A 24668-nucleotide genomic window follows, 5' to 3' on the forward strand; every position below is an offset into this window, starting at 1 on the left:
AATTCTGATATATGCATGACATTCTCAGAGAGCTTTCTCTTGTCTCAACTATCTCCTGGCAGCTCTGCTTATATTACAGGATTCAATGAAATATATGCCTTAGTCTCTCAGTGTCTACATTAACAAACCAAGAAATCATAACTGTGACCAATACCTCCACTGAAAGAGCACAGATACTATAACAAAGAGATTAAACAGCATAATACGTAAGTTTATTGGACATACTTACTCAAATATTTTACTCTGTATCCTACCTCTTTCTGTTGAAGCTGATTTCGGTACTCTATAGATAACTGCTTTATTTGAAGCTCTGCTGCTTCATGTTTTTCTTCTAAATCGCTACAAACTTTTTTCAGTCTCTCGTTCTAGCAAAAAAGAGAAATTAATTTTGGTAAATTTGGAACAGTTCTTACAGAATTAGAAAAGCATGTCTGCTGAACAGTAATCAATTAAATCGTACAGAGTTCTCATGTTATTTCACTCAAAACACACAGTAACAGTAACTCCCAAGTGTGGGCCCAAAATCACATTCACGTCCAAGCTTTCCATTTTTATACAGCAGGGACTCTAGCTCACTTTCAGAAAAAGGTTTCTGGTGACCAGAGGTAAATGCCAAGAAGAAAAATTCAGGGCTGAATTATATCTTGGCATGATCCACAGGTGGAATTTAAGAACAGCCACAGAGCACAAGTCAGAGCTAATATCCGTGCAGTCCAGTATTCCCTCTCTGACATTGGCCAATAGCAGATGGCAAGAGTCTAGAAAAAGGACAAGCAGGAACAGTTACTTCCCCAAAATACTATCTTAACTTCTCAATGCTCTTGAGGGCTGAAGACATACATGAAAGTTGTTGGTTTACAGCCATAAATAAAGTCACAAGACCAACAAATCCCTTGTAAAAGTACACAAGGTCACTTTCCACATGGGCACGTGGGATTTGTAAGCAGTTTTGGAAGAGCATGAGCATCCGTAGCTATGTCAAAATGACCATACAGTAGGGCAACACAGACACAGAACTGCAACAGGGAACACGTACACTCTATACTTTGAAGCTTGCTGCAAAAGACACGCTGTCCAGCATAACCAGGCATTCTAGATCTGCTTTTATTTGTGGTCATATACAAAAGGCTATAAACCAATTTTAACTGTTTACCAGCTAAAATTTATGAAAACTTGAAAGATTTTTGCATTTGCAAGCTTTTCAGAGCCAAGTCTATTGCTGCAGTTCAAGTCCATATGATAGGCAGGAATAGTTGTAGGATGCAGCAGTTAGCAAAAGATGAAAACTTGCACCGCATGCATACTCCAATAAACAAATGTGCCCCCCTAACTGTGATGGCTGTTTGTCACCAAAAAAAGAGCGCCACACTCTAACACCACCGTCACCCTTTTTTCTAGATTTACCCACAGACAGGGAACTTCAGTACAATATTTCACCTTTACATGAAACAAATGTTATTTATTGCTTTTAATTACAGTAGTGTTCCAAAATTTCTTACTTCAAACTTTTGTGCTGCATTAATACTTTCTATTTCTCTGAGTCTAGAATTGGACACATGGAGTTCTGTTGCTGCATCTGAAAGAAAGTGAAAATTTTCATTTTCATTAAACTACTTTTAATCTGTTAAGTAGACATCAGTTAAGACCACAGTTATTAATAAGTATCTTACTTTAGACTGCTTCAATGTTCATTCCTAGGTAAACATCAAAAGCCGCTTTTATCAGAACACTGTCAGAATAATTTTTCAGACAAAAGTGTCTTTCTGAACCTAATTTAGTTCTCTCTTATCTATGCTTTAAGGCAGATCACACAACTAACAGAAAAGTATGGATTTAAGCTTTAAAATAAGGGAAATTAAAAGTTTTTACTTGACTATTTCATGTCACTGAATCTGCTTTTCAGTTAGGACTTTACCCCTGACATGACAGTTGTGTGTTTCTGAGTAATCTCACGTGAAGTTTCAAAACACAAATGAGTTCCATAAAATGCACACAACAGCGACTAAATTTTCAGAAAAAAACCCCCAAACCCAACAAAACCCACAAAATAACCCACACAACAAAACATCAACCCTGCCCCCCACATAAAGGCACAAAACCCCCTTAAGTCCCGCTTTCGTTTACAAAGGTGACACAATCTACCAGACCAGTTTATCTAATACAAAAAGCACATAATTCTGTCCCTGGATACTCTTCCTTTAGTGATCAACCTCCCTCAAATAGGCTATGTTTACTTCTCCCATGTCCCACTTCTAATTGATAGAAATACCACATTTCCTTTTATTAATGAGAAATCATCCTGAATTGACTATAACGCAATCTTGATGATTTTTCAAAATTTGAAATAAATATAACTTTCAATTAAATACAGTAATTTCATCATTTCCTGTGTGCTGTTTAAAACTGATGCAGCTGAAGTGCTGCAGAGGCAACAATCTACCCATGAAAACTGCTAAACTGAAGATGTTAAAGTCTATAATCCACAAATACCATCTTCAGTTCAGATGGCAGTCAGAGCAGTGAATGCAAGGGATAATATTAAAAATTAGGAAACATTAGAAAATTAGGAAATTAAAAAAAGGAATGTAAGGAACTGCTTGAAAAGCGTTCTTTAGGCCACATAGCATTTAAAGGTCTTTATGGAAGAGTACTTAGATGCCACTAGATTTTTACACGCTCAAGGCTAGTAACCCATAAAAATGTACTAGTCTGAAATTTTTAGGAAACAGAAGCTGTTCACAGCAGTATCTAGCAGTCAAGTACACCTGGAAGTAACCACTGAACATCAGCACATCTCTCTTGCACCAACTAAAGCACAAATGGGTGAATCGGAATCTCAAATTATCTTGAAAAAAGACAAAACAAACGCACTAGATGACTACATAATTTAGCAGTGTAAAATAAGTTTCCAAACTAAACTAATATGGATTTTGGAATTTAAAACAATTCTAAGCAAGTCTTTCAGAAAAGTGGAAAAAAGATAACTTCACAGTTATCAGAACAAATTTCTCTCTTCCAAGCATTTTACCTGTATACCAAAAAAATCCCACCCATATGAGACCAGTAGTATCAGCTTGCCAACAAGACTTATACAATACTTTCACAATGCTTCATAGTTGTGAAGTCGCAAACAAAGTAGAACTGTTTAATTTCACATTTAAGATGAGTATTCAGAAGTCTTAGCTGTTCTTTGTGGTTGCTATTCTTAACACTGTTTAGAGAATACTAATTTTTTTCAAGAAGTTATAGTTTCAAGACAGTAAGCAATACTAGGGGTATTAACCTATTGATATTTATTACCATGTCATACAATAGCTTTACTAGAAAAATCAAGAGTTTTATTCAAAAACTCGTAACAAAAAGGCATTATTAAACATATAAAGACCATAACCTAGAATAAATTTACTATTACTTTATTGAATATCTTACTCTGATGTCTCCGCTTTTTTGTTTCAACTGTTTGAAATATAAACCATCCTAGCTTCTAATCCCTATAAAACAAGGGCCATGTTCTCATACTTGGCTGTAGGAGAATGGCAGAACTCGACAGGTTTCTCTGGGCCCAAGTGAAACATAAATAACAAAACCATCAGAAACACTGGACCTTTGCCTGTGTGACACGTCAGACTCAGATCACACGAGTGGCAAAAAAACCTCTGTACTACTACTACTCTGCAGTTTTATGAAACCACTCTAAAACCAGCTAATCAAACGGGGTTTCAGATAAACTAAGCAAGAGCATTGTTTGTGTGCTTTTGTTACCGATCAACACAACGCTTCACACAATCCAGAAGCTTCCGAATAATAAACCTAGAACAGGTTTACCTCTGCTATTATAGCCTAGGAATATGCTTGTTTATTTTCCACATCCTGAGGTCACAGGGGCGGAATAAAACCGAAAACAAAGCCAGCAAAGCCAGCAGCTCTCCCGAAAAGCACCAAGCCGCGGTGCAGCAGGACCGTTCAGCGCCCCCACGGCCGGCCGGCAGGTGCAGGCAGCACAGGCCCCCGCCGCTGCCGATCCCTGAGCAAACCGGCGGCCCGAGGAAGGGCTCTCTCACGAAACCAGGCCTATCCTAGCAGGTACGCACTGAACAAAGACAGCCCCGGCAAGCAGCCCCCCCCGCCCAGCCCGGCGCCTCAGCCCCCCTTACCCCCGACTTCCTCCGCGCCCTCCAGCAGGATGTCCTTGGTGAAGCTGGAGATCTGGCCGGTGAGCGAAGACAGGCTGCCCCCCACCTGCCCCAGGGACTGACCCAGTCCCGAGCCCAGCCCGCCTAACCATGACGCCATCGCCGCCGCTCAGAGGGGTCCGGGCCTCGCTCAGCCCGGCGCCGGGCGGCCCCCGCAGCTGGCAGCCGGCGCCCGCGGGCGAAAAGGCGGCCTCCTCCTCCTCCTCCTTCCTCCTCGCTAGGGAGGGTCAAGGCTTCCGCCGCGGGCTCAGCAGACCGGTCTCGGCGACCCCTCCGCCAGCGCCGCGCACATCCCCCCAGCACAACCCGGCTCAGCGGCTCCTCCCGGCGGCTCCAGCCTCTGCCACCTCGACGGTCGCCATGACCCGCCCTCCCGAAACAACATCGACAGCGGCCGCAGCCGCCTAGAGCGCCCCCGCGGCAGCTATGACGTGTACGCGGCAGCGGAGGATGCCGGGATAGCGGTGGAGCAGTCGAGGGGGGGGCGCAGTCGGGGGGGGCCGGGCCGGGCGGTTGGTGGCGGCGGCAGGCGGGTGCTGTGGTGGGTGTGGGGTGGCGCACGGAGGCCGAGGCAGTGTCCCTGCGAGCTGACAGGCTTCGCCCCCTGGCAGGCAGCGGGCCCGGGGCCGTGGGGACGCGTGGTTTTGAAATGTGCTTGCTTTCAGAGGAACAAAACCAAAACCACGCTACGTGGTTGAGTTCGAGCTTCTTTTGCTGGGCCCACCTTGTCAGCAGGCGCCGCCGGTGTGTCTCATCGTGTGTGTAAAAAATACATCTTAGTCTGTGTAAAGGTGAAGTTGAGGGGACCCGGAAGCTGCCACACGAAGCTGTGCCGGTCGGACGAGTAGGTGAGGCCGGGCGAGCCGCCCGCCCGCAGCGCTGGGCGAAGCCGGCCACGAGTGGGGCCGGTGATGGGGCACGGCTGGCAGGCAGGCCGGCCGGTTACACCACAGACGTGTCAGCCAAGCTCGGAGATGGGCCTGTAAAGCCCTGTGATTAGCATGAACCCGAGCCACCTTATGTACACATACTTGTGTCATGTGTCATTAACAAAACACAGTATCACTGCTACAAGAATAGAGACATTTTGTATTGGAGCATGTTTTTACAAAATACACGAGTTCCTGAAATACTAGGCCCTTTCTGCTTTGGATGTAGATGCGATGGATGCTTGGTTGGATTTCCAGCCACAACCCCGACACTGGTCCGATTCAAAGTTCTTTTTGTTTTTGATCAAATGAGGTATTTAAAATTATTAGGGACTACAAGGGGTACTGTACTGTTACAGAAAATGCAGTATTAAAACAGAACAATACTGATATAAAAAATTGCCAATATTGGAACTAAAATACAGGGCAGCTAGCTCATTGCTAGCTTCAAATTAATAACTACATAAAAAGATTAATAACTAAAGCGCCACATCAATGGTAAAATGAGGCTGAGAAGAAAGAGCATTTCACAGGTGAGATCTTAACATTTTTAGAGAGGAGGTGAGAATGCAGCAGGCACTGAACACATGCTCTGGAGTTACAAGCTGACAAACATCACCAGGCGGCTATGGAAAAACTGGCTTGTTGCTTCCCAAATGCTGTCTTGCAGAGCCTTGGTGAAGGGTCCGTAGCTGGCCTGCAGTACTGGATCGCCTTTTTAGCTTTGCTGTCCACTGTCACTCAGAGGTTGGGCAGAGTACGCGGCCCAAGAGTTCAGAAGTTAAAAGTAACTGAAATAGCTGCCAGGTTCAACAGTTTTCTAATAAAGATTGCTTTCCCTCTTCCTCAGTGAACATTTTTTCCATCAGGTTTATAAATTACCAAATTTTAAATTTAATAGTATATTTACCACTCTTACAATTATCCATAATAAAAACAATCATACACTACTTCAAATCCATTTCTAGCTCAAAAAAAAAGTGCCCCAGAAGTGTAAGAAGTATTAGTGCTGTGATATAGCATGAAATGTAAACATATATCTTAATCGGTTTTGTTAATTTTAATTTAAAACATTGGATTTAATGAATATGAAATGTTTACAATGCTCAGAACACCCTATGCCGTAGTTTGTTTTAACAAAAACCATATGGGTCCACAGGAGATACAAGATGTGTCATCTTTTCCAATACTGTTTGGTTAATTCATTTTTATGGGAAACTGTCTCCTACTGTGGTTCATTTTATACTGCCAAGTAAGGCAAGAAGTCAAGAAAGCAGCACAGAGGGCTTTTTTCCCCCCACTTTTTTTAACAACTACTCTTGAAAAACCAGAAACTGACTATTTAGCATTGCAACTCATTTTTTAGCTGACTGGCTTAATTTACTGTTGATAAAGGTACACAGAAATCATCCAGTATACTCTGTGGATTGACTAAACTACAAAAACAATGCATTGTGCCACAAAAGAATGTATATTCTGGTAGCAAAACAGGAAACATTAGCTTATTTTAAAATTAGAAAGCATACAATTTTTAAAGATGTAGCATAACTATAATCAGCACCAACTTTCTTCCTAACAGGAGTGTCTTTACATAAATTTTGGAATATCAACAGATGAAAAGACTTCAGAGGTGATGAAATGTCAGTTAAGAGCAACAGACAATTACCCCACTGCTAATGCATATACACAACATCTGGTGCAAAGCCCATTGATACCAAAGATAAGATTTTAATGTTTGATGATTCTGTGCCCAATCCACACATAAGGGAAAGCACATATGCAATTACTTGGGTCAAGAGAGAAACATTAGAAGCTATAATCATATTTATTTAAAAAAGTGATATCAAATACAACCATATATATTTGTGCCTATTTGGATAGCATTTTCAAAATATCAAACAGCACTGCCATTTTCCAGTGAAAACAATGACAACGCATTTCAGCTTTCCTTTTTTTAATCTTTTCAGTATTATATGCTTTATATACACAAAATAGAGACAAAAATTGTATAGGAATCCAGAGCCAAAGACATGATACTGAAAGCAGAGTCTCAAGACAAAAAATCTATTACTGAAAATGATTTCTAAAATACACAACTATTAGGCAAGAGATGAAAAAAATTATTCCCTTACAAATTCCTAACTCTACACTGTTTTGTACACATGGGGTTTCATGTAGCAAAAAATAAAATTTTATCAATGCTTCCATGCTTTAAAGACAATATCAAGGTTTTTCTTCTTTTTTGCACAGTGGCATTTAAATATTACATCCCTTTCTGTTCAAACCCTTTTCTAAGTTTCCCCTCCTGAATTCACACAGTGGCTATACTGGGGGGTGAGGGGGATTAAAAAAAAAAAAACAAAATTCCTAAGTGTAGTAACAATTATTTGCTTTGGTAAAAGCATTTGAAGCAGTTGAAAAGTCACATGTACTTTAACATTCTGAAGAACTGTAATTGGGCAAGTAGGTGACTATGGCAGGTTAAATACTAAAGCATTCCCTCCATGTCTGAAATGCAAATAAGGCAAAATGTCTGTATGCAGGTTACAAAAGTTTACTGCAAAACAGCTCATGCTTTTAAGATGTGCACCTGGATACAACACAAAGAAACTACTAATTTGAAACTAAAGAATTGAATATTTGGACTGGGCCAGTTCAAATGTATTAAGTACTGTTCTTACTTGAACAACTGATTATGTGTATGTGAGGGAATGGGTATATATGTATTACCTGTTAGACGTTTTTTCTTTTTTAAATTATTTGTAAATATGAAGATTTCCCAGGAGTTAAGTTTGTTTTATGCAATACAGTAATGGCTTACCAAGTGAACAACATAATTTTGTATCTAAGCCCTTAAAAAAACCAGTTTCCACTTTAATTTTTCTTTTCCTTGGATTCTTTTTTTTGATTCCTTTAAAAGTATGTGCTGGTAACATGAATTGTACAATAATACTTCTTTGTAAGTCTGAGGTCTAGAATTCTCCAGTCCCATTCCCCATAATATTTCTCAGTAAAAGGGCCACCATTTGTATGTTTTCATCATTACTTGAAACAAAAACTAAATTCTAGAAAATTTCACAGACATTTTAGAACTGTAACACACTCCTGTTCATTTTTAAAAGCCTAATTGTCAGTTTTGTAATAAAACAGCCTGCAAATGACAATATTTGGCTGAGATACAGAAATAGAATTGTATACTAGACATGCAGAAGCCATTTTAAACTCCCCACCATTTTATAGATTTGTAATAGACGCAATAGTCCAACATTAAAACACATTGGAGATTTAACTTTGTATTGGTTATTTTTAAGTAGTCTGCAAAGTAATTAAGTATGAAAAATAATAAGAGTACCTTAGCTGAAAATTACATTTAAAATTGCTGAAGTTGTTTGAAGGGCACAAAGAGCCCAAATATTGGAGAGTAAGCCAGTATTATATCAGATTAGTATCAAGCCCAGAAAAATGTGAGCATTTAAATAGCTCATATTTATACCTGCTGTGTGTAACAAGAATTGCATTCAAGCATGACTGCATTACAACACTTTTTCCTCCTGCCCTCATTACAAGACCATGAAAGCAGTTTACAGAATTGTACTTACAGAACTAATTTTGGAAGATATTTAATGTATCACTCATTCCCCCTACCCCTTTGATTTCTATAGGCAGAAAAACACAAATTACGTCACATGGACCGCTCACTGTGAGGAAGACGGTAAAAATCTGTTGGATAAATGAAGTCTGAAATTCCCTCAAACATCATACTGTAATAAAAAAAAAAATCAATTTCTGCTCCTTTACAATGGACTTTGGCCTAGAGCTACAACGTGGGAAAAAACCTTCAGCTTGACAGAACAGATAACACTAGGAACAGGCTCTAAATTAGTAAATGCCTTATGAGCATAGTTCAGCCACGTTGAGAACTGTTTACCACTGAAAGAATGCACACGAAAAAATGAGATCAGCTTTTTATTGACAGCTTCTTGGCAGGTCCACACATTTTGATCTTTAGGTCTGGGTTATAAAATATGTACTGTCAGCAATTAGTATTAGTCTTTTCCTTTGGTGCAATTAACATATGTAGCTTACGTTGCTACCTCTTAACTCCTTGACTAGGCGATACACCTACTTCATTACACTTGACATTCCTCTGAAAATCAAATTGGTATTTGTAGAGTGACAATGTTTCTACACAGAAAGGAATATGGTTAGCCCTGTAATGAGTGACACAGTTGTGCTTTTCAGGCACTGTTACTTTATATTCCTTACATATTAAAACACTTGGGTGATTAAGTAACTTACAAAGTGACATGAAAGTTCAAATGCAAACCTCCATGCTTTAGTGATTATAAAAACATGTAATTGTCACAAGTTACAGTTAATGCAATTCAAGGGGCTTAGATTTTTTTTTTTTTAAATATAGGGCTGCTACACTATATAGCTATAGAAATAATACATTTTTATTATATTCTTACAATAGAGGATAAAAGGTCCAAGTTCCAAGTACTGGTATCAAATTGCCAGCCTATACCTATTTATAAAAGAGAGTCTTATTTCAGAATCAGTTTATGGCACAACAAAAGAAGGGAAATTAAAGCTGTGGATAATTTACAGATGAGCAAAGAAATAATTCAGTGCTTTAGAGATTCCTTTCCTGTTTTCAGTTTCATATAGATTTTAAACTGAAAGCAGAAATTTACATCCCGAAAAATACAGCATTTCAAAATGGCATATGCACACATAGACTTTTAAAGCCATTGTTTAGCTGTATTAATTTGAGACTTTACAGATATTAATTATAATGTGCATGACAGGATTACTTAAAAAAGACAAAATTTAAAATCAGTTTTTAAAAAGTACTGCTGTCTCATGTCAAAATCCATATTGTCTTACACATAGCAGGGGTTCTGGTGACATTGGTGGAAATTCAGCACACAGGTAAGGAAACAGAATTTAGCCCAATTGTGTATAATATAATAATATCCTAAGCTATCAAGAAACCATTGCTGTAAACAAATCTTTACTGAGAGGTAAGAGCCCTTTCATGTACAGTACTACTTGATGCTGAATGTATATTTCCATCTAGCTACCATTCATTTCATACTAATTTTAATTAAATGTTACTATTGTGCAATGATATAACTTTAGAATATTTTGATAAAGAAATTTAGGGTTATCTTCAAAAGATTCTCAGAATGCCTGTGCTAACTGTTAATGCATTAAGTGGACTACAGCTTACATACTCTATCTACAACATATTTCCATATAATTTATATGTAAACAGAATTTGTATTTCAAGCACCATTTAGGAAAATGAAACATATCTCAATTGTTGCACTGAAGTTGAAAGTCAGGTTTGGTCACCCTGTTACACATTCATCCTGGATATCAAAGCAAATGTCTACAACCAATAGCATAAGCTATCTCACACACTTTACTCCCCAATTTTTCTCAGGATCAGAAACAGCATGATAAAAATTGTAAGGTGCGTGAATAAAGGCCATTCCTGAAAAAGCTGCAACATTCTGACAGACACTCATAAAAAGCATTTCAGAAAGAACATCCACACAGACATAAATATTCATTCTTAAAAAAGCTACTTGCACAGGGGTCATTTCAGACTGCAGGAATGCACCTTAGATGTGTGGCACTGACTTTATGGCACCTAAATCCCCTCCTCCTTTCTCCTAGACTCAGTTACAGCTCTTTCATACTGAAAGGCCAGAATGAAGGGTTGAGCTTGAAGAGGAAAAAAGACTCCAGAAGAGGTAGAAAAGAAAACCTGTTTAACCCAACTGATTATATGCTACTTTTATAGTAAAGACAGTGGCATAACTAGAAAGAGCATAAGAAAACAAAACCAAATTAAACAACCAAACCAAAGGCGGCAAGTTATCTGCCAAAAGACAATAGGGCGATGCCAAAATCCTACTCTAAACATGGATCTGAAAATTTTACAGTTGGAACTGAAAGTAGAACCAGAAAGTGTTAGAAGGTCAGAAGTCACCGAAAGATTCAGGAGTAACATCATAATCAACAATACACTGAAGATTTTCTCTTGAATTGCAAAGTATGAAATTTATGGATTCATGTTTCTCCTGCAGAATGGGTCATTTCAAAAGTGGACAGCAGGATTGAAAAGTTGACATTAAGTCATTCAGAATAAACAATCACAAAATAAATTATCTAAGATAAACAGAATTTAATTCTTTTGCCCATTTTAAGTGATTTTATAAAGAACTTAGCCATTTATGAGCACAATGTATTACTTGTATCTATTTTTCCATTAGTACTGAAGGAATTCAGTTGATGCTGGTTTTTGGCACCTTTTGTATTTTCTATAGAATTCTTCAAAACAATTTAAACTTGCTTTTTAAATGCAAGTTACAGCTGCTACTTGTGTCTAACTTTGTTCATGTGAATAGTTTAAGTAATTTTAATACAGCTACTCTTGTGAACAGATGTTCTGTAGTAGGAGTGCTACAGTTTTCTAAATTAGTGCAATTTTTTTTGTATTTGCAGATTCCCTCTAAACTCTTACCTCCAGCCACTCTTTCATTCCTGCTTCCAGAACTCTGAAATGAACCCTGCTTGTGCAACATCCACACAGTAAAATTATAATGGAGACTTAGTGTTTTGCCAATAAGAGGGAAAAAAAAAAAGTTATGTCATTTTTCCTCTTCTGTATTCAAGTGGTTTCTAACAGATTCCAGAGACATATTCATGGCTGCTTGAAGCATGTCTTCTTCACTCATATCACCTCCTAAAGAAAACAAATGCATGTTAAGTTGTAATAAATGCACAGAGCTAGTTCTCAACTGTTGTTAAATGCTTTTGTTGTTCCTTTTGTTGACACCCACCTGTTTTCAGCCCACCCCCAAAATTGGCTTTGGTTTTGTTTTTTAAAATCATGAACATTTTGCACTTAGCTTTCCATTCACAACAGTCAGTTTCTAACAAGTAATACACATTAATTTTGGATCACCAATACCTAATACTGGTAAGGCCTACATACTTATGTTCTACTGAAAACTGGTTCCAGTAATTTTGTCAGATATTACTCCAAGTTTATTACATTGTCATACAACTTTAAAAGTCATTTAGAAAACAAATTGTTGGCACAAATCCCATCAAAGATTACAATTTTTAATGCTCAAGCCAAACAAAACAACACAAAGCAAAGCTACCACTCAAATGGTCTAATAGTGACGCTCTTCACTTTAAAACAGGATATTGACATTCAAAGCAGAACAGGCTTTTCAAGAAAGTGATCCTTTCCTTCACTGCCAAAAAGAGTAATGGCTGTGATACATAGTCTGAATAGCTGCTGGAGTGAGGAAGCAGGCAGACAAGGAAAGTTAGGAAACAGAGCACAATACAAAGGTGAAAAAGACATAAATATTTCAGTGTTGGAAATAAGTTTTAAAAACAATACCTGGGTCAGCTTCTGGAGTGCTTGAGCTTAGAGTTGGCTTATGTAGGTTCGGGGTCCGATCTTGCTGCTGTAGCTGTTGCTGCTGCCTGAAAGTGTTATAAATTTATAAGAGAATAAGATTAACATCAGTATGAGACCTGTGTCAAGTCTATTTCATTGTAAGGAAGGCCAAGAGTGAGAAGTAGAAGCTGTTTGGTACAATAACACCCCTGCACCTAAAATCTCTTCAACCGTTTCACACTGCTAACCTTCAAACACCTATCTTCCCAACATTATACTCCAAGCCACATTACTATTTTCCCAGAATTCACATGTTCTGTATTCTTATCCTCTCATGCAAAGTCTAACTCCTCCCATCCACAGCATTTCTCCCTGGTCTTTATTTCCTCCATCACTAGGAGACAGAAATAAGGAAAAGCTACAACAATACCCCAACTATGTATTAAGAAGGTACTCCAGAACAGCAACACAAAATATCACCTAGAACACTTTCATGTGATGCACATTAGAGGCATCATTACCAGAAGCAAAGTCTTAGAGAAAGAATACTTTTCTTCAGAAAGATGATTACAGAAATTTACAGGATTTCATTTAAAATACTTTATAACATGTATGTTTTCTTTCTTCACAAGACTGATGTTGCATTACTAACAGATCCCCTCTTATTTATAGGTTTCTTTTCTTCATAGGAACCACCTGGGAATAGCAAAATTCAGGTACTATTAGGAAAACATGTTAAGAGAGAAAAGTTAAGCTGGACCTTAGTCAGAAACCCATCCACGCCCCAAAAGTACTGAAAAATACGACATGTACTTCCACATGCAGTTTTCTGTCAACTACTTTACTTTTCAAAATATGCTTGTCTTCTCCTTCGCAGTTCTTCTGAAGAAAGGGAGTCTGTCTGACTGGTGTGAGGCGACTGAGGAACATTCTGTGGTAATGAGTCTGAGAACTCACTTCGACGACTACCTAAAACCAGAACATGCCATATCCTACTAATTACAGTAAAATGGAGTTAGTAAATGAAATATAGCTTAAGAAAATGTCTTCAAACTTGAGGGGAAGAAAGAGACTTGTTGGAGAAATAAGCATCTAGGCTAACTTCACTTGATACCATCTCTCCTCCTCACCTTAGGACTATTTCCCTTCCCTCCTGCCACCCTTTGCCAATTTGTTCTTGCTTCCTGATGATCAATGCTAACATGAAAGTTACAACTTTTCAAAAAGCAGAAAGGAGATAGCTACAGGAAATTCTGTGTTGTCCTTCCATGCCTCGAAGCCAGTCTTTTCGTAGAGCTTGACGCATGCTGGAAAAAGTGGCTGACTGAAACTGAGTAGCTGCCTAAAGCATAAGCAACATGAACACTGTAACAGAAATTTAGATGAGCACTGCACCTTGCATGCTGAGTTGAATGGCTCTGCGAAGATCGGCTTCTTCATCTTCCATATCAATTTCCTGCCTACTTAGAGCCAGGGCTCTCTGAAAATTCTCTTCGTCTTCATCTAACATGCCTGTTCCATCAAAAGGATTGTTAACTTCTATTGCTTGGTCCACATCACTTCTGGGTAGCCTGTGAAATTGATACATTTATGGCAGAATTCAGACAGAAATGATATTAACTTTTACTGTGAGATTTAAAGTAAATATTTTCTGCTGATTTATCTTTTTTTTTTAAGCTTTGGAAAAAAACATTTCTATTGTGAAAATCTGTTATATAAGCAAATATTTTCATTTCTACATGAAAAAGCACAAAAGGGCTGCAAGCAGAGCTTGCAGCTGTAAAAATGAAAATACTGCAACTCTAAACCCATGCACATGCTGACAAGAATCTGTTCCACAGGAAAAATTTCAAAAACAATAAGCCTACAAAAAGCAATAATACATGTTATTTGAACCTATTGCTCTTTAAACAGTTACACCAGCAGACAATAGTGCATGTGGTCTCCTTCTTGGGAAGCTTTGATGACCACACTGGAGCAACAGATCCTCTGTAAACTATACACACTTTCCATGTTACTGCCAAGTAGTTTGTTTTTATTCCATCAATTTACAACACCAGTTTACCTTTACAAAGTGGAAGAAATAATAATGAATTAATTCCTCTGAAAAGCCTTAAGCCTTTTTATCAGTATGCTATTTATTCACTATGAAAATGTGATAAAATTATTGCAGTCGTACTTTATATGCTTTCAAGGATGTTTTATATTAGCTGTATGCATCACAACAGAGCAGTACCACAACATTTACAGTGAAGTTATTCCAAAAGGCAATGCTGTACGATTTATATGATGTGGAATTCAGATATGGGTTTCTCGTTCTTTTCTACTTATGACAGAATGCACAAGCCAATCTTAATTATAGATTGATTACTATTAACCATAGTTTGGTAAGATTTGCTAACCCATTTTACTATAATTGGAAAAATATCGTAATCATGAAGTTAAAAATCTGCACTATACAACACTTATGCACATGGAAAGACTGAATCCTTATTAAGACAGTTTTTGCCCACTTAAAAATACACCATTTGTATTCTACCAACTTGCTTTTACTGTGTGCAACAGTAGTAAGTGTATTGCACTAAAGGTGTTCCTGATTACTTCTTAAGGGGCTTGTCTCCATGTAGGCATTAATCATGGAAACCAATCATACTGAACATTATTAAAATAAAATCTCTATTTACCTTACCTTTGATCTCTTGACTGTGCTGTCTCTTCTCCAATGAGTTTTGGTCGCTGCATCTGCTGTACCCGAATCATCTGCAATAGCTGATCAGCCTCACAGTCTGGCAGGTCACCTTTTACTACAAATATGGAATAACCTGAGAAAAATAAATCGTAAGTCTACAGCATTAAGGTGCATGCATAAACACTCTAAAATGCACACTATATGGAACACAATGATGCGCAATTTATTACAATGTAAGGCTCTACCTTTCATTATAAGGACTTGGGTTATTTCACTATTTCAATCATAAAACTAAGGGTAGTTAACTGAATACACAAGTTCTAATAAATAATGATTATTACCTACTTTTAATTAATGAGATTTAACATCTGCAAGTTACTATTACCTTCCTGTTGTAATTGAGCCAAGAAAAGTGCAAGATATGTATCTGATATTAGTTCTGGACCCATCAAGAGAGAGTTCAAGTTAAACCACTGTAATTAAGAAAAAAAAGGTTTGAGAGAACAAATTAGCATAAAGATTACTTGGTAATCCATTTCTGTACATTGTGGTCATTTTCTATGATGGAATATCCGAATAAATCCAGTAAAATAAATTATCAAATTAAAAGTCTTTTGAAGCACAATACCTATACCGCTAAAGGTTACCATTCAAATACTCTTCAGCTAACAGGAGATCTGAAGTGGGGAAATTACTGCATGCTCTCTCCCATTACTGAACACTGGTACCAGGCAAACAGATTAAAACAGATAAATCAAAATATAATGGTAGAAGAATTATTTCAGACATCGTTCTAAAATTCTGCTTAATCCTAGTTTTAAATCTGTTCAGAGACTAATGAAGGAAGAAACCCTTCATAAGTTAATGCTGTATCTTAAAAAATTAATAGATACAGGAAACAGAAGTTGAATTCTTTCCATGAAATACTTTCATTAAACATTCTGCCTTTAATAGCTGGTGGTGCTGAAAACTATTGTTTACTTCTCTCTGAGAAAATTTTTAAATTTAAAAATTAAGAAAAATGAACTCAAATTTAATATACTGATAGTACAGCATAATATTACAATAGGGGACACTTGAGATAAATATACACAGATCACTTCTAGTTCCCTGAAGACGACAACTAGTCATTTATAATACTTCTAGAGAGAAAATATATTCAACGTGTACGACAAAATATTCTACCTTTAAAACCCCATATATATTGCCATCAACCTGAAGAACCTTTTTTTATACCATACTCGTTCAATATTATCCAGTTTTAACCAGAAAGCACCATCTCAGATAGTAGAAGGAGAATTCTATCTCCGTTCTCACAAAAATGCATTTATCTACCCAAACTTCCATATATGCAGTCATACACTTGCAGTCAGGCCCATACTATAATTCACCTGGAATACAGGTAAGTGACTATCTACCATTCTGTCATTCAGTCACTTAATTTGCCAAAAACATCCGTTGCCACTAGGAAAGGGTAAAAATACCAACAGTATAGGAGTGGGGAATAAAAAGTTATGTAAACAAATACGATGGACAGATTACAGACAAACTTTTAAAATGGAATATGGAGGAGGAAGGTTCGGTAAACTAATTTTGCTTTAACTGTAACAGAAGAGAAGCAGGTCAAATCTACGTCAACCTATTTTGTCTATCTTTTCTCAGTACTCTCTAGACAACAGACACCTAGTATTGTCTTCCTGTGGTTACAAGCCACATGTACAAGCAAAAGACATCACCCCTCCAACTTAAAACATTTTGGGCTAGAATGCTATCTCATAAAATTCCACCCAACATGGTTGTATTATATAATAAGTAACATTCCCGTACTTTTAAGAGACCATTCAGCCTTTCTGATATCAAATATACAAAAATTGGCTGTAAACATTAGCTGTACTTTTAAACTAAAGCAGAACAGCAGTTTAGTTTGTTTACTCACAGGTGATTTTTTTTTTTTTTTAAATCTGGATGACAACATAGGTAGCCACCACTTGCAAAATAAACCAACTGGGTAAAGAGACTCCTGTCCACTATTGTAGAATCTAAAAGCTTATTTCATGAACATTTTCTATAACAAAAAAAACCCTGAAAAAAACCAAACACCAAACCAGCTTATGTCGTATAAAAGCTTATGCAGTATGATCCAGAACAATGATTGACTACTGAAATAAAACACTGCATTGCTGTTACAAGGGACATGGATGTGACTTATTATATATGTACCATATACTTGTATGGCCATCCCTTACCTTTAGTAACTATTTCCTGCTTATAATACAACTGTTTCAGAAAGTTTTCTAAAATAGTACAAAATCGTGATTCTATTTTCCCCAACCTTATCCTGATGGATACTCTTAAATACTAGCAATCATAAATATTAATACATTTGAAATGTGAACTTTTTCTTGTACCTACTGTCCATTTAAATGAACAAAATCATTTTTACAATGTCAATAATTTAGTGCATTAAAATAAGTTTGCATTCTATAGGGATCCTAATCCTTGTCTAAGACTCCTCCGTCCCTCCCCATACAATTTTTCTGCTATTTTTCATGCAGAAAAGAAAGAAAAGAGCTTAAGACATCACACAGATTCTACCAGAGCTGCAGCTCCCTAGAGGACAGGTTCACTGGGGAACTGATCCTAGGTCTTTCCCCAGGCTAACATTCATAAAAAGCTGCCTGGCACTTTTGTGATATAACATTTACTTTTTTTTTTTTTTTTAATATGGGATACTATTAAAGCAAACTGCAGCAAAAGCTTGCAAAAGGCCAACACATGGTCTACTCGCAACCACTTTTCCACCCCCATTCTGAAGTCAATTTTTAAATAAAAAAGACAATGTCACCTGTTTTCCTAACTTTCGAACTGTAAACCAGTGTTCCTTATAATTACAAATAAATGATTTTTCATTTCTGTAAAAAGAAAAACAAAAAGTATAGATAAAATTAAATACGCTAATATTGGAGTGCATATTAATGTTTAAATTCTTTGCTACCACTAATTTAAACTTACATAATAAAATTTCAGTAATACAACTGTTGATGTTACAGAGTACTCATACTGCTTTTATAACATTTAGGAAGTTGTCAACATTACTGAAATCTCTATATACCTGTGATGCTACAGATACTGAAATATCACGAAGGCACAGAGGACACATGCTCATATACACCCCCACAAGAAAAAAAATTAAACACAGAGGGGATAATAAAAACATCAGAATGCAACAGAGCTTGAAATAGTAATTTTAAAGAAAGACTTAAATCATAGATTAAGAGTATTATTTTGCTGTAAAATGAAAACAGGGTGCTAAGAAAAAAAACATCTTACATAGGGTCGATCCCAAGCCTCTGATACTCTGGGCTGTTGAAGAGGATTAGTTCTAAACCCCAAACTTTCAAGGCATTGCTTATAACCTGTCAAAAAATAGCACTTTTCATCAGTCATATCTAAATTTAAGCAATGCAACCATCTTAGCTGCTATAAACAATTATACCGTTTTCATAAAACTTAGTTTTCAAAACATTGCTGAGAAACCTAGGAATCACATTATTCGAAATGCAACTCTCATGAATCTACATGCAAACATAACACGCATACTATATCTAAGGGGAAGTAACAAAACTAGGATTTAACTGAGATGTGTTAATAAGCTTACTCCCCCAGACAAAGCTGGAACTTCACCTCCCACAGACACTTCAAAAGTTGTCATCTCTCTGCTCTCAATGTACTGCTCTGCCCTCCCTCGCCCCCCAATACAATGTCATCCTTCCCCACAGTAACTATTGGAAATTTTGCACCACTGGATTGTCACAGGATCCGTCAGGTATATTTGCACAAACTCTTTTACCATAACTCTTTAAAGCTATCTGAAATAATGCTGTAAGAAATTTTAAACTAACAATTCATCTTCCTTTCAGCGAGCCAACTATCTAGCAAGTGAGCAAAGCAATGACAGGACAAAAAAAGTAGAATAAGAGGAAGCATTTTTTTTCAGCTTCAATACTGAAGCAGCACAATCAAGAATACAAGAAATGCCAACCTTTAATGGTTTTTCACTGAATAGAAAAACAGCCCTGTCCTGCCATAAGGAAGAGAGGCTCTTGAGGGATTCTGGAACATTGACAAGCACTTCTGAAAGCTCAGGAGACAGCCAAAGGTGCAAAGCATTGCCTACAGCTCTAGTCTAGACACAAGCCCAAATTCGGTGTTCAATACCTTTTGTTGTTGTTGTTCTGGTTTAAGTATTTATTATTAATTAATTTTCCATCATGGTCCTTAAAAAAAAAAAAAAGAAAAAAGGAAAAACCCAGCTCTAAGTGTCTGAGTGTGTTATAAAAACTGGAATGCAGATATTGCAGCTTTTTCCATTCTGCAAATCGCTGTGATAACCCTGTAACCATTGCCAAGGGCTTTACAGTCTATAATTTGAGAAAAGAATCTCAAGTCTGCTTTTTCACCTGTAGTCTATGGGACCCAAGGTCCACACCTGAAGTGCCCATATGAAGCAACTTCGAAATCAAGCTTATTGCCAGCAGGTGTCATTTCACAGTTCAGGAGTCCATGCTTCTACTATGTTTAAGGGCCCATGAATTCAAGAACTGTAAGTCACTGCTGTTAATGGAACACACTCTGAAGGTTTAGAAGTCCAGCACTTAATCCCATTAAGCCTATAAACTGGAAACTAGATGAAAAAGCTCAATGCCATTTAAATTATATGAGAGAACATATATTGCATAAATAAAAAATTCTGTCAGTATAGAGCCATGCTTACTTGAATTGAGAAGAATCCACTATCATCCATATTTACAGAAGGCTGCTGCTCAGTGTTAGGTTGGGAGGGAGAAAAGGGAAAAATGGTGTAAGCATAAAAGGTCAGAAATAATTCAGTTTTGAAAATAAATATAACTGCACATACTTAAAGTAACAACTCAGTATATCCTAGTCTGTAAGGCTGATTACAATGCCCAAATAAGCTTATTAAGTAAAAACTCAAACCTTTAAATTAAAAATGCTTTAAATTAAAAATGACAGACAGGCATGGGAACTTCTGTTCCTGTGTCTGCCACTGGCTTACAAAAACAAAAGGCAAATCGCTGATCCTCCTCCTCGCCATGCCTGACCTTCCTACCTGTAAGATGAAGATAATGTAGCTTTTTGTAGAATTATTGTAAAGCTGTACTAGTAACATTTGAAAACACCAAATTTAAGATGCGTGAATGAAAAGGCCTAAAAATTTAAGTTTTAGCACTAGAAAATTAACCTTCTCTAGCTGTGCAAGAATAGCAGGTCTGTGCTACACAATATTAGATTTCAGGCAAATATCAAGCAACCTCAAATTAAGATGATTTTACCTGTAAAAATGTTCTATATTCTTCACTAGACACTCCTCCCTCTGCCATTCTCATTCTTTCTTCCTCATCCAACTGCTGTGCAATAGAGGATAACTCAACAGGACTAAAATATTCCCCTTGTAGCAAATTATTCAGACAGTGCTGAGCACACAATGAGCCTTCTTGCTAATGTTGGAAGAGAAAAAAATACCAAAGACAACAAAAAATCACGTTAATGTTTTACTCTGTAAAATGACTCAACTGTTTCATTCTGGCAAACTTCCTGCCCTCCCCACTCACCCAGAATGCCATATATTCTTCGGATGTATTACACTGCCAGCTATAGAATACAATCCTCCCATCGATTTGATGGGGAAAAAGCCCAACACGCTTACTACTTTATTTCCTCAAAGGAAATAAATTTCATGTAGAAATGTTGTTTTTGAAAACACTGTGAAAATTGCCAATGGCCTGACCAAATCACACAAGGACTCTGCAACCATCAGAACAATAGATTCTGTCCTCTTCCAGATCACCACCACATGAAAGTGAAACAGTTTAGATCTCTAGTTCCCAGTAACAAAAGTTTTCTGCAACAGATGCTCTTGTTCTTTTTTAACTTTTCTTCCCTGCCAGGTGTGGCTATTGGCAATCTGCTCTCCACATGTGGCTAAAGAAAAGCAGACCATTAGGACTTTGCAGAGATTTAAAAGTATACATCTACAGAATTTATTTCCTTCATTTCAGGTTACTCACCCAGTTCAGGTTATAACCAATCTGTTTATTGCCGAGAAGTGATTAGGAACTGGAGCAGCAGTAAAGCTCATTTTCCACATGAAATTTATGTATAGGAACTAGGTAAAAGAAGCTAATACCACTGGTTCTAAAATCTTGATGACAATGATGAGGTGACAAAAAAAATTAAAATTGAGCATATTAAACAATGAAAATATTTTTTGTTGATAAACCATTTAAATGGAAAACACTTCAGATACTTTGTTACATATCCAGCACATAGGAGATAATAGAAATGAAATATAACATTTTTAGACTGTCAACCCAAATTGAAAATGAGTAAATTAGAAGCATCAGTCATGATTTTGTAACACAAATTAAAAAATATCTAATCTGAATGGATGCATGTGAGGCTCCACCATTTTCAGAAGTACAGATAAAATACCACCTTGCTAAAAAAAAAAAAACCAACCAAATCACAGTTGCCCATGAAAAGCAACCTTTCTTTACAAATAAGTGAACTACAAGTGCAAGACAAGATTAACAACAGTTTTAAAATCCTGCCTTTCTCTTTTGTTTTAATCAGTCCTCATTTTTATTTACATTAAGAACTCTAATGTGCATGCACTCTACTACAAACAAAACTAAAACCCCTCAACAAAAATAAAGAACACCCCTCCCTCCTGCCAAACCCACAGAAACTAAGAATACAAGAGCATGCCTTGGAGGAACAGTCTTTAAACTTCCATGAACGCCTCATACAAATCATACGCACAAATCTCCCATGATCTCCCTTAAAGCAGGAACCTCAAAAGTTCCCTTTACCCCAGATTACAGAATCTTCTTCAGGCTTCATCACTCAATTGAGCAATGAGTTATTAAAGCTAGACCGGCTGTACAGCCAGGGTTGAACAGAATCCAGAAACCTCCTCCAGCTCATGTCCTTCCCACAACAAGAAACTCAAGACTAAACACCAGCTCCTGTCCCTTCGGGACCACATCCCTGCTACTGGTCATACAATAAAACTGTAACAGAAGAACCTGCTCAAGAATCACAGGCTTCTCCACCAGAATTATATGAAACTGATTTAGAAACAGAGATATTAAAATACCTTTGAAAATGAGTTGTATTACAGGCTTAAATCTTAATTTCACCAAAAGGACCTTTCTGTATTTGTACAGTTTTATCTTAAAGTAATAAACATTAATCTTCATATGCTAAATTTTTTCATATTAAGTGCAAAATGCAGAAGAGAAAACTGATCTTACAGTTTTTAACAGACACTAACTTCAAATTTTTTTTGTGCAGAGAATACTGCATCTTTCCACAATCTGAAATCTCCTTGTTGAAACCTATCCTGATATAAACTGCTGCCTTGCTTTCAGTGTTTTCAACCACTTGTATCTTACCAAAGAAAGAACCAACTTCTAAGACAGGGGCTCCTTAAGGCCCATCCTGAAGTCCTAGTTTCTGCAATTGTCATTCCCCTGTTAAAAATGCCACATTGATTAGGTCTTTGTTTTGTTAAATTTCCTTTATAAATACCATGTTTTCCATGCCTTTTTATTGGAACGTCTGAGGTGTGCAGATTCAAGTTGGGGGTGTGCGTGTACATGCAGCACTTTAAATATTTTGACAGGAACTGAGATAGTGCACTTGATTGGGGAAAAAAAATTACCCCTTAAGAAAAAAGACAGAGGTTCAGTTAAATTTTCCCTAGACTAATAATGATAACAAGATAAAAATACTTGGTACTCAAATTTAAGAGGCATTCAGGTATAACTTTAACTGTGAAACTAACTTACCAGGGAGCAGCTACATTTCACATGAGACACCCAAGACTGTACCCCCCCTTCCCCAAAACCTGTAACAAATACAAGCTACAATCAGCTTATAACTTTGAATGTATTACGCTCTGTCACTTCAATTTCAGCAGAGTTTTGTTATTAAACTAGAAAGCAACTTAGTCATAAAAAAGTTATCATTTCATTATGTGATAGGCTAGGCCAGATAAGAGAAAGGTACACTTGTTTTGAACTCATTTTCAAATCTAGACGAGAACTCAAGGTCACTGTAGCAGAGGCCACAATGGCTGAAATCCAACACTCATCCTCTGAACAGAAGCTGTTTAACACCACAATGCTTGCCAAGTTTTGCAATCCAAACCTAGTTTGAAAGAACACTCCTCTATGGAGTTCTATGGATTTCAGAACAGTAAATTTATTTAAGAAAGTTATATAGCTATCTTGCTTTATTTGCTAAGTAAAGCAATCATTACACATAAGAACAGTGTATAAAAACTAGTGTTAATCTTAACATAATAAAGGCACAGAGACATTGGCAAAGTACGTGAAAAAAAGACAATTATATTTCAATAGCATTAAAGCATAAATAGCTCATATTTGGAAACCTGGATAAACCACAGCAGTTCACAGAAGCATTTGTCCTCCAAAACAGGAAACACTGTTCAGCACACAGAAGCACAGTACATGAATTAGGATTTCCTTAACAGCTCCCCCTCTCCCTGCTCATTGCACAACGCCAACCAAGTCAGGCTAGGTGAAGATATGTGTCTGAGAGCACAGAAACAGCCCTGCCTGCCGCTGCTCGTCTTCATGCTCATTTCTGTCATGCGAGTTCTCTTCTCAAGAAACGCAAGCAGCTGTAGCGTGCACCTTCCCATACTCGAAGCCTCTTTCTAAAGGCCCAAGAAGAGCAATCGCTGTGCAAGAGGAAACGCTGAGGCTCAGCCCTGACGCTCTTTGATCACCAGTAACAACATTTCCTTTCCCCGCAAAGCTGGCAGGCCTCGCAGAGCCGAGCCACAGGCACCGGCATCGCCGCGCGAGAAGGCCCCAGCTCTCCCCTGAGGCAGAGGAAACCGAGCCGCTGCCTCTTCCTGCCACCGGAAGGATGCCGGGGAGGGGCAGCGCGGCCCGGCAGGGCAGGGCACTAGGCCAAGCGTACCCCGGGGGGACTGGGGGCTGCCTCGGGGCCAGCACAGGGACGGGAGACCCGGCCGCTGCCCCGACTGCTCCATCAGAGAAAGCACTCCTGGCCTGGACGGCCAACCGGCGGCGCGATCTCCGCTACGCCGGCCAGCAGGTCGGCCTCCGCGAGGAGCGGAACCCTCCCCCGGCCCCTCACTCACCCGCTCGTGGAAGATCGACTCCATGTTTATTGTCAACGGCCAGCAGCCTCCGCCTCACGTGACCTCCCCAGCCAATCAAACCTTCCCTTGCTCGACGACCCGCTGCAGCCAATCCGCGCGGGCACCCTGCTGGGCTAGGCCGCCCGGATGAGGCCCGCGCGAGGGTTGGCGGCCGTGGCGGCGCCCCCTGCCGGTAAGGAGGCCG

General features: G+C 38.1%; 2 protein-coding genes across 3 annotated transcripts in view; both read right to left on the reverse strand.

Moving 5' to 3' along the window:
* TRIP11 (thyroid hormone receptor interactor 11) overlaps nucleotides 1-4472 on the reverse strand; it is a 35227-nt gene extending 30755 nt beyond the window's left edge. Inside the window, 3 exon segments of the mRNA XM_050897907.1 lie at nucleotides 255-365; nucleotides 1500-1564; nucleotides 4155-4472. Coding sequence (XP_050753864.1) covers nucleotides 255-365; nucleotides 1500-1564; nucleotides 4155-4293 — 315 coding nt within the window. The 5' untranslated portion in view covers nucleotides 4294-4472.
* A 2334-nt stretch (nucleotides 4473-6806) lies between these two features.
* ATXN3 (ataxin 3) lies at nucleotides 6807-24504 on the reverse strand. Of its 2 annotated transcripts, none has more exons than XM_050896876.1 (11): nucleotides 24464-24504; nucleotides 20598-20762; nucleotides 20018-20062; nucleotides 18574-18659; nucleotides 18089-18155; nucleotides 15629-15716; nucleotides 15244-15376; nucleotides 13950-14125; nucleotides 13400-13523; nucleotides 12555-12640; nucleotides 6807-11882 (listed from the first exon to the last, which is right to left on the reverse strand). In XM_050896876.1, exons 1-11 carry the CDS (start codon nucleotides 24485-24487, stop codon nucleotides 11788-11790), a joined length of 1089 nt encoding a protein of 362 aa, XP_050752833.1. In that variant the 5' UTR covers nucleotides 24488-24504; the 3' UTR covers nucleotides 6807-11787. The 2 variants fall into 2 exon arrangements, with proteins under 2 accessions (XP_050752833.1, XP_050752834.1); XM_050896877.1 differs by lacking the exon at nucleotides 24464-24504 and adding an exon at nucleotides 24280-24388.
* Between the last annotated feature and the right edge of the window lie 164 nt (nucleotides 24505-24668).

This window comes from Gymnogyps californianus, chromosome 5 (assembly GCF_018139145.2).
Source record: "Gymnogyps californianus isolate 813 chromosome 5, ASM1813914v2, whole genome shotgun sequence".
In the NCBI taxonomy this organism is placed as follows: Eukaryota; Metazoa; Chordata; class Aves; order Accipitriformes; family Cathartidae; genus Gymnogyps; species Gymnogyps californianus.